The following is a 14207-nucleotide window of genomic DNA, read 5'->3' on the forward strand; positions in this document are numbered from 1 at the left end:
ATCATCACCTCTTCGAGCGTATGTATCTATGATTTACTGAATGTGGAAATGTAATTTAACTTATGTTTTATACTCATGTAAAGACATTGTCACATTATTGTTATAACCTATGATGATTCAGTAACCAATAAATATTTCAACTATTTCAACTATAATAGGCGCGCCCTGTGCCACTGCACTGTACTGCACTGCACGAGCTACTACCACAGTGCAGTGAAGTACGGCTAGCGGAGCAGACGAAATAGGAGCAGTTCAGCAGGACGAAACAGTCCACGAAAGCTTTAACCTGGTTTAGTACGTATGTCCTATGCTAACTTAAGAACGCGCCCGGTACTGGTAAACTCTAATTGCAATTTCCTGCTGATTTCTCTTCGCAAAGCCAAATTCGAAAAGGCAAACCTTCTTTTGCAAACCACCGGTACAGTGTTATTAAACGGACGCGATCATACGGGGCGCGGTGAGGCAGTCTACTGTGTGGAGACGCCGTTACTAATATTCGGGATGCTGACATGAACACTAAAATACACCATGGATATAATGCCGCATCTGAGGTATATGAGAATAGAAATTGCATCTTTTATCTGAGCGGAAGCCACGACAGACAAATCTGCTATATGGGTGACCGGGATAATGGCCGTTTTCTTCACAAATGTGTGTAAATTCAGCGACTGTGGCCTGACTTTCCCGTCTCTCCGTCAGCTGATCGAGCACATAGAGGATGCACATATTGGTGAGTTGATCGCTCGTACTACGTGCGTACACACGTACACAGCTGTATACAGAGAATCTATTGTTCAGTCTTCCAAACAAAAGCTAACGGGACAGCGCAGGCGAACGTTTATGGGATTTGTGGCATAGCCTTTTGGCAGTCCACAAAACAAAGAACGTCTGGTCAGGTACAAAATCCTTTGTTTGGGTGCTGAGGTTGAGCTGTCAGAATATGTTCATTATGACAAAAAACATCACTTAGAAGTTAGAGCCCTAGATCTAGTAATATTACAAATGTGTATGAGCAGATCTGTTAATGTTATTGTTAATCAGTATTCTGCCATTTGACTTAAAATTAATTAAGTTGGGTGAAATATTATTTACTTTCTAATTCAAGTTTTCTGAAAGAATGTTTAGTGAATTAGTGAAGCTTAAAGGCATTTAAACATGTAAACTTGATAATGACATGCACTGATATTCAATATATTTAAGAACCAATTAATAATACATGTACTTCTCTATTCGTACCTAGACAGAAATAACCGTCTGATATGGGTCATTTCTTTAATAAAACTGACATTTGTTGACATTCCCCATAGAGGCGGTCAGTAAAGCCAGATGCAATCTCAGCGGAACCACCGTCGATATCAGAGACTGAAGCTTTCGGTTTAATTCGTACCATGTATTTTCTGTTTTTATTTTTATATATTTGATTCCCAGGAACTTGACATCAAACAATAAAACACATAAACGATGAAATCATACCAAAAAAAAATTGTGTCCCATTTGCAGGCCAAACAAATGAAAAGGTTAAATTCCAACAGCATTTGAAAGATAATACTAATTTAGAACTTCCCTAAAAAAAAGGGGGGGGGGGGGCGGGGGGCTTGAAAAAGTCTTTAAGTGGGAAAATAAAGACTATTAGTTGTCGAATCGACTTAAGAGCTATAGAGCCAGTAAGTAATAGTCTGATTTTCACACCATTGTACCGAATGGTTGCACGTTTTATGCTGTGCAAAGCTTCAATCAGTTTAATTTTGGCCATTACAAGAAGTGGGTTATTGATGTTACCAAAGAAGAAAAAAAGCCAGTCAGTCGCTCAATAGTGTCTGACAGTGAAGTCTAGCAAGCAAACAGGTTCCCTTGCATAATTTGAATATTAGGACACTGCTATCGTCTAAATTTCAGCGATAGGACATACATGACATATTCATAATTCCTGCGAAGTTCTACAAAATTTGATGTTGGCTGCAAAAGGGACATACATGTAGTATCTTTCATATTAAAAAAAGAACAAAAATAGTAACCAATGCCTTGAGATTGCCCAAAAGAAATTAATACCAATGTCAAGTTTTACACAAGCATGTAACTTTATCTATTTTCAAGAGAATTTACTTTTACAGAAATAGAAAGGAAGAAATTGTATTGAATTCAGACACAGGAGAGAGAAGATAAAACATAAGTCTGTTAAAGTCTTGGATTATCAAGGTATTTTGAAAAGCATCGAAACTTAGAAGTGAAAGAAAAGGTGTGGTTATTTGTCCCACTATCAATTAAGCATGAGTTCAGGTTCAGCTCAGGCACACAACTGAAGCCCAAGTTGTTTGTAAACATGCCCCCTTGTTCAGAGATGCAGGCTAGGTTACAGTCGATGATAATACCTGTACATCTCTTGGATGGGATGGGAATCAACATCTTGTCTGAAAGACAGCCACAACCCAGCGCTGTATTTCTCTAAAGGAATTGTGAAAATGTAACCAGTAATTAACTGCTCATCTTAAGCAGCTGGAAGTTGTCTTTATCTGTATTACATGGAGGGTAAGGTACTGTGAGGAGGGAAGTAACTCAGCAGAGGGTTAAACATGGCACAGGTGTTTTAAAATCATGATAATGTGACTTTTGTGTGTACAGGGGTCGTCACAAGTATTCTATTTTGAATATGAGCCCGAGCCCACCCCCGCCCCCTTTCTCCCCTTAAAAAAGAGAAAAATTGAAATTCTATTTCAAAGAATGTTATAATCAAATGTATCATCACAGGAAAACATCGGTGCAAGACAGCAAAACACTAGCCATCAATCGAAATGACCAAAGTGGTCCAAACTGTAAATTCATTCAATGTCAAAACCCACCCGTCAATTAATTCTGACTGATTTTTTTTAAAAATATTGTTCATTTTTGGCCGAAAAATCACAGAAATTACCATATTATAATTGATGGGGGTCAGTTTGACCACATTTTCTAGCATAATACGGCTTTTAAATCCCATTTCTTATCATAACAATTTGAAAAATTACCCTTGACTAAAAGTGACCATAATGGTAATGTAGTAAGTCTTGGCCCAAAAGTGGCCAAAATGATCGAAATGTCATGAGAAGGGTCAATAAGAAATTTTTTGAATTAGCACAAAATTTTACCCTGGATAAGCTATTCAAACCTTCCCCACCAAAATATCTGATTATATCCCCTAATTTCCTATGTACTGTAGGCCAGGGTATGTAACAAAGCCTAGGCACAGAGCTACCATTAGAGAATATCAAAATGCCCTTCCAAGTGTTCTTTTGTCGCATATAAAAAAATGATATCATTTTAGAGAGGGTTTTGTTTAACATAGTAAAATGTTCAATCAATTGTATTTTGAAGTCCATTGCAAATTTGCAATATCTATTTTTTTTTGGGGGGGGGGGGGGAGGGAAGCAAAATCTAAACAAACCCAGCCAAACCAAACACACCAAAACAAACAAAAAAAGGATGAAGAGAAGAAAGAGTTAGAGTGTTAGAGTTAGGAATTTGAGAGTATAAGTTCTTTCCCATATTTGACATTAATTTCCATTTTCATTCCAACAAATGTACTGCACCTGAAAACACAAAGCAAAAGTTATTTTGGTTAGATTTATTCTTGTTGTGTTGAATATGCATCCACTTTCATAGAGAGAGAGAGAGAGAGAGAGAGAGAGAGAGAGAGAGAGAGAGAGAGAGAGAGATTACATAAAATGAATGAAATAGGACCTCTAAAGTTCTTTTCTTCCGTTTGAGAATATCTAAATGCGCTTCCAAGTGTTCCTTTGTCGCATGATTGATAATGACAGTATGGGGAAATTCAAAAGTACAATTAGAACATGTTATACTTTATTGAGCAATGCAGTACCTGTTATTTTGATAATATGATTGATTATGATTGTTTGTTTTTTGTGTGTGTTTTATTTTCAGATAATGATCCCAAGTTCATAGAGAAACAAGAACTTCAGCAGCCATCATCTCTGCCTCTCAGCTATGTGATAAAGTGAGAATAAGTCTGAACTTGAAAGTGACAGTTACCTATAAATTTTATAAACTTTTATTTCATTTGTAATGACTAATGAGCCCCCCTCCCCCCCCCCCCCCCCACACATCCCAAAAGCTCCACTTCTCAACCTTCTCTTTAAAAGAACCCTCATCCCAACAAATAAGTGTACATGTAGGTATGCTGAAACATGAGCTTTCTTTCTACCAAGAGATAAATGAAGATATTCTTGACATGATGTATGGTGTAATGTGTTTTAGCATGACATGGGCGCAGCATTCTCTTGATAAGGTGGCACACCAGAGAACTTGTACATGTATCATGTACCAAGCTCAAGATGGAAAGACGTTTTAGTTCAATAACAAAACCATTACTTTACATTGAGGGAAAATCGTAGCGGAGAAGGTAAAAATGATATTTAGTGAAAAATATATATCAGGGGCACAATTACCAGTATAACTCATTATTTGAAAATACTAAAATATAGCAATTGATAAATCTATTTAAATGCAAACCTGTCACCATAGAAGAGCCACAAGTTATTTACGCAATTCACGTTCTGACAATCATATATTACAAAAGATAATGGCAGGTGAATTAAATATTTCATCACCATACGCACTGGGAAAGAAGCATCTATAAATTTGAATACATTCACTTGATAAACGACTTTGCATACTATATTATGTCATCATGGTATCAAGAAAATGGTGATGCCAAAGTCGTACTAAGTTTTTCAATTTTTTATTTGAAATGAAAGGTTTGTGACTGATGCAGCGAAGCATCAACATGAGAAGAAGAAGGCACGGGTGCACAGTTCATCAACATCAAGTCCTAAGACTATCGCACAGACTCTTGTAGGTAAGTCTAGCAGCTCTAAGTTGCTGTTTTCACAGATGGACAATTTCATTAAGTAAATAGTGTGTTCATTTCAATAATTCCAGTTGTGTAAGCAAGTTCTGTTATCAGTTTTACTGAAGCAAGTAGTAGCCTTAGAGTCAATAATATTGAAGTATAGCACATAGCTAATGAATGCTGCCCTTTGGTGGTTTATTCAATTATTTCCTGAATTATTCTCTGCTGTAAATTCACAAATGTGAATGAGCAGGCCTTTTTGATGAAAAAGAAATATTGCAAAGACATCCCCTGGCATACTCACAAATGTCATAGATTTGATTACAAGCCTAAAATAAATATACTTGTACCATCCTGTAAGGAGTAACTTTGGCAAATCTATGGCATTTGGCCTATACGCGTAAAATACAGACTGCATACAAGTTATCCTCTAAGTTGAGCTTGAATGTCATCAAATATGAAGGAGAGAGACTTTTTAAATGTTCCCTTTAGTTTGTTTTTCATTAGCGCTGTTAATGTAAGGGTTAGCAAATTACCAATATGTTACATGTGTATTAAAACAAATATTTTTGTAATAAACCTTTTGTATTTGAATATATTAATGAAACAATAATATCTGAGCTGCAGGGAACCAATTTGATTGGCCTATTTGGAACTTCCTGTGTGACCTGGGGGGTTTCACAAAGATCCTAAGTAGAAGTTAACACTAAGTTAGACTTAAAAATTATGGACAGCCATTGAAGCCTTAAAATGAAATACATTCAAAAGCAGAAATTCAAGTATTTTAGACTTTTTTATAACTTCCACATGAAATCTCCTTGATGATAGAAAATATGAATGATTTGAATCAACATTTTATGCCTTTCAAAATAACTTTTACAAAATATTTTCAAAGTCGCTAACGGCTTTCCATAATTTTTAAGTCCAACTTAGAGTTAAGTTCTACTTAGGATCTTTGTGAAACACCCCCAGCTGTCAAAAATTATCTGTTGATACCTGAAGTTTGATATTGTTCACAATGGCACAATTACATGCAACCAATAACAAAAAAATTATTATTTATTGCCTTTATGAAATTGTTTCTTTGTCATGTCTCAAGCAGCAGTCAACAGTAGTGAGTGGGACTTTGACGATGACAACGACAAGAGTGATTCTGACAGTGATAACTCCTGGACAACCCAAGATGAGTTCAGCTATGAGCTTATCCTACGCACCATGGCCACCCAGGTGGGGGACGATAAGCCCTTCCTCTGCCCTGTCCCGGGATGCAAGAAGAGATACAAGAACGTCAATGGGATGAAGTACCATGCAAAGAATGGGCATAGGAATGAGAAAAAGGTATGTTTGGATGGAATACCTTCTTAGATCTTTGTATATGTAGCGCACATTTGAAATATTCTGTGACATATATGGTTCTGCCGCTGAGGATGGTGTCAGAAGCATCAGTTGAGGGCGGGGATCGACTGGCTCAATTTATGCCTAGTAATCTCCTTTAAAGTATCCCAATGGTTTGGATGTATGGCTTTATTCATGGTAGTATCACTTGCTTAACTATATTTTTTCTGTATTTTGTAAATAAGGATCTCCCAAGAGGTTACTGTGAAAGGAAATATAGGATGACGTTACTTGAAGATGGAAAAATGACAATACATGAGAAACAGAATGAAAATTTAAAAGTACATCTTCTTCAGAAGTTTGAAAGAGAAGTTATAAATACCGATAGTAGTTTTTTATGTAAGACCAAGAAAAGACAATTTGAACTGCCAATAGGTTCTTTTAAAGTATGTAGTAGTGATAACAGAATGAAGATTAACTGCTATTTTTTTAAATGTCCCCTCAACTCAGGTGAAGAAGAATTTCAAGTGTCAATGTGGAAAGAGCTACAAGACAGCCCAGGGCCTCCGGCAGCACCGACAGACACACACCAACTCACTGGACTTGCCTCTCAGTTCTCTTACCAGTAACAAACAAATCAAAACCTCTAAAGTAAGCAGCGCCCTGAGCAGCCTGGCGTCATCGACCGTACCAGCGTCCATCATCCACCAGGCAACCCCTCTCCTTGCCAGTCCCCTGGGGATGTCCCTTGCCAATGGGAGCATCGTCCTGGAATCCATCACCCCCATCTCAGCTGGTAGTATCATCATGGAACCAAGGGTGTCTACAGCGTCTGCTGCCCTCGGTGGCATGGCCCAGGCCCAGCAGACAGGCCTTATAGTGACCTTACCTTCTGGTGTAGAACCCACAAGCATGAACCTTGCCCAGGCATCACTGGCGGCTGCTAATAAGGTCAAATTCAAACAGATCCAGATCCAGGGGGAATTGTAAAGACTGAAATGTGCAATATGAAATTCTTGAGGATTTTGAGGGATTGAAGAGAGCTTTTACAATGTGGGAATGCAATTGGAGGCCATGCAATGCTGCCAGAAGATATCTATATGTACATGAACATTTGCAACATCAATGTCACCATTATCTGATTTTAGGATGGAGTATGTTTTACAAAATACATGAAGAGGATCAAGATACCATGCAGGAGGAACTTCTAAACATTTAATAGCGCATTATGCGGTATCTTAACAAAATCAGTTACACTTGATGTACAGTGTAGTCTCCAGAACACATGATCTTCATGGATGGATTGGCAGAGACTTTCTACAATTATCAATTATCCTCTTCTGTTATTCATCTCAAAACAAACTTCTGTACCTCATCTTGCCACCATTTTTTCTTCTCTGTATCCTTTTTTCGCAAAGAAACCTTCAGCAACATAGCTCTGTTGCTTACAAGTAAATACAACTTCAGAACTACCCGTCATCTGCAAAATTCCTGTTATATGTTGCTTACAACTCAATGGAAGTGCTTGCAACTCAAAATTTACCTCACAGCTGTTGTTTCAGAGACACTGACAATCAGGAGATGCACATGTTTGGTTTTTAATATGCAGTGTACATATATTATCTTTATTTATTCATGATATTTATTATGTTATGAGATTTAGGTTTTTGAACAGTTTATGGGCAGATGGCAGGGGTTACACCCTGGCTTTGTAAACGGCAAGCAAGTCTAGGGTATTTGATACCAACCACATCAATTGTAAGGTTTTTGTATACCTGATCATGGTATTTTAATAGCCATACTGGAGCTAAGATCAGTCCAGTTATGAAGTGAAATGAAATGTCAATTTACATCTAGATCTCAACAATGTTTGGTAATGTATGTGACTCCAGTGGAGCTTTTCACAAAACCATTATTAAGTACAAGTTTACTGACATCTCATTGAACTCATGTATCAGAATCAACATACATTTCAATGGGATGTTGGTGAACTTATACTTACAATCATGTCGTGAAACATTACCCAAATACCTTGGACTTGCCCCAAACTGGATATTATGGTGCAATTTAGTTATTAGTAATGACGTATATTGGACAAAATGTGTATGGATTGTTCACAAATTTTGAGTGTCAAATTATTCCATTCTCATGTGCATAGGTAATTGCCATGCTGTGCAAAGGATCTGATTACGTGAAGCTAAGTTTCAAAGTGGTTCTGTTGCGGAGGTCCCCATCTTCCAAAATGACAATCTCATCCTAATTTCGGTTAATTATTTGTCAGTTTTGTTTTATTCATACATTTATATGATTAATGTAAAATTTAAAAGATGAAACAAGAGTCACCTTTGAAGCCATATTTTCTTACCATGACAATTGATGCTGAAGCAAACCATTCAGTCAAATCAAATGCTTTTTTTGTTACTATTTTATTTTATTTCTTTGCATTTTTCATCTTTCATTCTGTCTTTTAATTTTTAACCATGGAATGGGTGAACAATTTTAAAGTGTTTTGAAATAATTATTTTCTGTTGAAATATCAGTAGGGAAAAAGTGATTATGAAAGTTTACATATCTTTGTTAATTTCCTTTGGTATGATTTTAATTCTTCCATTAAATGTTCAACTATACAAGTTATGCTGTGATGAAACCATATAGATTCCTGCTACATGTACATGTAGATAACTGTAGAGCACCCTAAACCATTGTGTAAATTATACGCAAACTCTCTCGCTGTTATTGTTCTAGATCTATTTGGATCGCTTTAGCAGCGGATCTGTAAAGTGGACCATATAAAATTATCCACATGCTTCTTCCTATTTTGCAGCTGAGAAATTTGCCTGTTCCCTTGAAGTAGGATATTGTATGTACATGTAAGTGCTATGACAGGCATGCATTATATCAGCTGAGGAAAAGGAAGATATAATTATGGTAGAGATATAAGCAGGATTTAATAGTGCTCTTAATACATTCATGATTTATCCAAGCACTTTACAAATATCACATTACCCCGGTCAACTTGCCAGCACGCTAATATGTACACATTCTCCACTCCTTGGGGAGCATTCCAGGTTTAAAGCCAATGGCATTTGCATCCTCCCAGGTACCCACATTCTACTCCTGGGTGAATAGAAGCATTGTAGATTTAACGCCATGCTCAGGGAATTGAATGCCATACTGGAGTTTGAACCCCTGACCTGTGTTTTACCAGTCAAGCATTTGAAACTTTCAATCTGCTTGAGCAGCGCCTGATAGTCTACTGGAGAAGTCAATTGATAAGAGCCAGAAGGGCGTTAACTCTGTGTCAAAGTATGAGCTAACGCCCTTCTGTCCACCAAAGAGAGACATAATGTATGTGATCTCCATGCACTCTCAAACCATCTCATGTGTAGGTGTGCACCCTGAAAGTAAAATGTAGGCAGCTAGGTCACCTAGTTGCACTCAGTCGAACCTTCTCTCATGCGATGTGAGCTCCCTGTGTAAACACTGGGCTATGTAAAGTGATATCATTCTGTATACACACAGGTCAAGCCAGACCCAACGCCTCTAATCTATATTCCTTGCAAGGCTCTTCAAGTTGATGGAGCCCTTACAGCGGAGCCCTAACATGTGCCTGTCCTGCAAGTTCATCTAGATATGTGTTAAGAAAACAGAGATGTTCTAGATATATGTGCTTTACGTATTGGCCTTATCGTTATACCCCATGACTTCACAGCCTCCATGCAGAGTATGTAGTTTGTTTAATGTATTTAAAATATGATGTAGAGCTTGAGAAACCCTATGTTTGAGAATTGAATTGTTACAATGTATGAAATATTGAGCATAAGAGGCTACAACCACTGCCATGTACATAATTTGGCCTCGGTGCCTGTAATTATTTCATACACAGCTCATTTGTTGGGATTCAGTAATTTCTGTCTTGAATTACATTTAAAATTAACAAGATAAAGACATTTTTTCCATTTTTTATAGAACAATATGATGAGGATTACTTTACCCTACTACATTATTCATCCTGAAATATGAGATACAATGAGAGAGAAAAGCAACTGTGTACCATGTCATTATTCTTGCTTGTTCAGATTATGCCTTTATGAATACTGATGTAAATGTAATAAAAATGATTGTTCCATCTATTAGTAGTTGCAGAAGAAAAGATCAGCATTGCAGTAAAGTTACCTTTTTTAATACCTGGTAATCATTAGAGCAATCTAAGTGATTATAATAATGATGATGATGTTACAATTTGCAGTTTGTCTGTTTGGAGCCAGAAGGATGTTATTAATTTAATGCCCTTTTGACTCTGAACAGATGACATGATGTATATTTGTTCATAGAATACCAGCAAGAAACTTTATAACCATTGAGTGACAGGCTCACTTGTTTAAAGAGCAAGATACGATTGTAGATATCATGTAAATATCAATACAGTTATATATTTTTAGTATGAAGAAAACTTTGATATGCATTTTTTGTAGATGTATAAACACTTTGTGCACTGGTAAACTATTATTACATGCTGTCGTTGTTTTGTGGTAGTTATTTGCTTATAACCAAGTATGCTTGTCACTCATTTTAAAAGAATGTCATTATTTGGTCTTAGGATGGTGGTGAATTGTTTTTTTGCAACAGTACAAAAGAGGGGAGGGTACTTAATTGTGAATATGAACTTTGGTGTTCTGTTTTTTTTTGTATCATAGAATACTGGAGTATTGATTTATTGGTACTATACAGACACTAGTTCCACACAGTGGGAGCTTGGTTGTAGTTATGTTTGAAATATTATTATGATGTGTCTTTTTCTTCTTATTCAAGTACTAAGTTGTACAAATTGTTTTTTTGTAAAACTATGGTATCAGAAATTCCATTTTGATAGTTTGGTTTATTTGTACATGTCTGCTAAAAAAGCATATGTGTGCTTGTAAGCAACCAGGGGACTGATGGCTTTAAATCCTCTCAAAGGGACATAGTAATGAGGATTAATGCTGTTCCAAAATGCACTAGTTTAAACCTGGGATCTCTTTGTTACAAACCACTGTGCCACTTGGCCTCCCAGTCTTCAGGAAATTGCAAAGAATAAGAATTTTCTTACCCTTTTTTTTTTAGGGGAGGGAGGGGGGTAGGCCAAGCTCTTTGGCTCTGTAAATATTTATCATGGGGCTTCTTGTAATGGTAGAGTTATGAGGGAGAAGTGCAATGTCTATAACTCATATTTTTTCCTTCTTAATCTAGCTTTCTTTCTTATTTCTTAGATTCAAATATATGCATGATGATGTGCATATACTTTGTTTTAAAGTTGATTCTGGCAACAATCCAAAAAGCAGAGTCATTGAAAAAGACACACTTTCACCACCCATGATTTTACATATGTTTTTATAGTAGAGTCTATCCACAGTAAGCCACAATTAAATATTAGTAAATGAATGACACAGGTAAAACTACTTTTCTATTGTAAATCTCTGCACTGAACATACCACTTGCAGTTCACATTTCATATTCCTGCAGCATGTACATTGTCAATATTTTATATCATGTAATTCTTTTGTCCATGTTGCATACAGCTCTAGGTCTTTGGTACAAGGAAACCTGTACATTAAGACCAATCAAGGGAGACAACAGAGTTGGTCTTTGTAGGCAGGTGGTCTTTATGTACAGATCCTCTTATACAGGTTTCTATGAGAAGCACTTTTAAAGCTGGGGGGGGGGGTGTAGTCTGTATAGACAGGTGGTCTTTCTAAACAGGATTGGCCGAAGCAAGTTTGATTATATTTTATTTACACAAGTGTACAAATTGATGGTCTAGGAAACCCTTGCGTTTAGTTCTCCAACAAGAATTCAAATACAAAACAATAAATTTATTCTCAAAAGGGGCACATGCCTACCATTTTTAGTGTAACTATACTTTGGCATGGTGCAAAATGCCCCTGTGTCCATTCCTGGAGCCATCTTTGATCTGTCTCCAACTAGAGAGGACACTTTTTCCGCAACTTTTTATAGGAGGAATTATTGTTGACTTGGTATATTTTTAAAGCTAGTCAGTTCAACACCATATATCTGGGTGCAGTGAGAAACTGTGCAATTTATATTCTGTTAGATGCATGCAAAATCTTGTACATTTCTTTTATCCACTAAATAATCCATTTGAAGCTCCTTTCATGTTTTCTTGCCGTTGGTGGAAATCCCAAAATTGTCTAAACCACTTTTTTTTTTTTTACTAAGTCATTGTGCAGTTAAGTGTACAGTTGTCTTCTGTGTTACTATGGAGAAACATGATTAGGAAGACTATCCAAGGGAGACACCAAAAGCGGTCTTTATAGGCAGGTGATCTTGATACACAGGTTCCATTTGACACATGTTTCATTGATGGGCATCTTTTCAAGAGATACACAAAATGTGGTCTTTATAGGCAGGTAGATCTTTCTTTACAGGTAGTCACAAAAGTAGGTTTGATTGAGTTTGCATGTACATCTATATGTAGATAACATGAAGCAAGTTGTTAAAGATCATGAAGCTAGAACTAAAGATTTGCTTGCTATACTTTGTCATCCTTCATTCATATACAAGAGTTGCCCATACCAGATAATCTCCATTAGTAAGCTCATTTATCTTACCTTTATGTTTCAAGACATTATTTCAGTTAGGACTGCCATTGTGTTTATTTTTTTGTAAGGATTCCCAAGTCACCCTGGTACATCTATGACTTGCTTAATCATGAATATCTCTGACATGCTAGTGATTAGGAGAAATGAAGTTTTAGTGACAACACTGAGATAAAAAATGATGTACAAGGCTACAACCATTTGAAATTCTTTGTCTGTTTCATAGGGACCCTTATATGGTCATTTTAAGTGTGATTGAATTGTTCTTATTTCAGTTTGAATGATCAGAGCATACATAAATCATCATTTGAGCTTTAGATCATGGAGCTGAAACCTGCAAAAAGTACAGAGTTATGACCTTGACTAATTTCGTAATTCTTTAGAATATTCTGAAGTTAAGTCTTATAAATATATTTCTATATTGATTTGCAGAGTCTTTGTTCATTTAGTTTCTTTGGTAGCTATCTGTATGAGGTGCACATGTTTCAAGTATTATTCAAGTGTATATTTGATTTATATTTATGGTAGAGGTACAGTTGTACTTTTAATTTGTATGTTGAAGATAACCAGCAAGGGATAGTACTATATTTCTTAAATAAGTCACTTAGTGATGAAATGGTCAATTCTTTATGGGTGTTATTCCAGGAAAACAAAGCTGATCTATTTCAAAGTAAGATATTGTGTCTTGAGAGTCCAAAAGGTGCTATGTTCAAACATATGAAAGATAATGCCTTCTGGCTCTCAACAGATGATATCTCTTGTACTTTTGTTAAGCATATCTTATTTTGCTGCAAATAATCTTACATCAGTAATTTTCTTTCCTGCATGTATATTTCTGCATTATTTTGGGGAACTATTTAAATGGGAGAATTCAGACCATGTGGTAATCAGCGATTCCTCATTTAAAGTTACATAGCTAAATATGACTCCTTTATATGAATACTTTATGGAAGATTCAATGAGCATCTGCAGTATAATTTCATTAGTTTCTTTGTTGGCTTCAAGCATTTTAATTATCCAGCATATAGCCACAAATCCATGTTCATAAGAAAGAAAAATAAAATCAATGCCTGTTCATGTAAATGAAACTACATTGGTTTAATATGTAGAACCTACATTGTATGTTGATGTGCAAGATGACATCATAGAGGGAAAAAAATAGAGACCGATTTATATGCATCTGTACATGGGTTTACTTCAGTAAATAAAAACAAATAAGGATGAACTTACCCATCCCCTTTTCAGTATTCTTGTTTTTTTATGTATTTTCTTCAATGTCCTTTTGATTTAGACTTTGTTTGCCAACACACAGACAATATCTACAATTATCTACATGTGCATTGTTTAGGTTTAGATATCCCCCCTTGTTTATATTACTTTCCCAATCGGTATGGATTGGTTTTGTATCATACCAAGTTTACCCATCTCATATG

The 14207-nt window shown here is 36.2% G+C and overlaps 1 protein-coding gene and 1 long non-coding RNA gene across 3 annotated transcripts; both read left to right on the forward strand.

Moving 5' to 3' along the window:
• The first annotated feature begins 205 nt into the window (after nt 1-205).
• LOC754309 (juxtaposed with another zinc finger protein 1-like) lies at nt 206-11644 on the forward strand. 2 transcript variants are annotated; one of them, XM_031000173.1, is made up of 5 exons: nt 206-730; nt 3916-3988; nt 4749-4849; nt 5943-6181; nt 6689-11644. In XM_031000173.1, the coding sequence occupies exons 1-5, from the start codon at nt 631-633 to the stop codon at nt 7166-7168; spliced, it is 993 nt and encodes a 330-aa protein (XP_030856033.1). In that variant the 5' UTR covers nt 206-630; the 3' UTR covers nt 7169-11644. The 2 variants fall into 2 exon arrangements, with proteins under 2 accessions (XP_030856033.1, XP_030856034.1); XM_031000174.1 differs by having other exon boundaries at nt 5946-6181.
• A 231-nt stretch (nt 11645-11875) lies between these two features.
• LOC115929966 lies at nt 11876-14021 on the forward strand. The gene is made up of 2 exons (XR_004066769.1): nt 11876-12496; nt 12586-14021. It is a non-coding gene; the product is annotated as an uncharacterized LOC115929966 (long non-coding RNA).
• Nucleotides 14022-14207: the final 186 nt, after the last annotated feature.

Source organism: Strongylocentrotus purpuratus, unplaced genomic scaffold (assembly GCF_000002235.5).
Source record: "Strongylocentrotus purpuratus isolate Spur 01 unplaced genomic scaffold, Spur_5.0 spur5_scaffold_6, whole genome shotgun sequence".
In the NCBI taxonomy this organism is placed as follows: domain Eukaryota; kingdom Metazoa; phylum Echinodermata; class Echinoidea; order Camarodonta; family Strongylocentrotidae; genus Strongylocentrotus; species Strongylocentrotus purpuratus.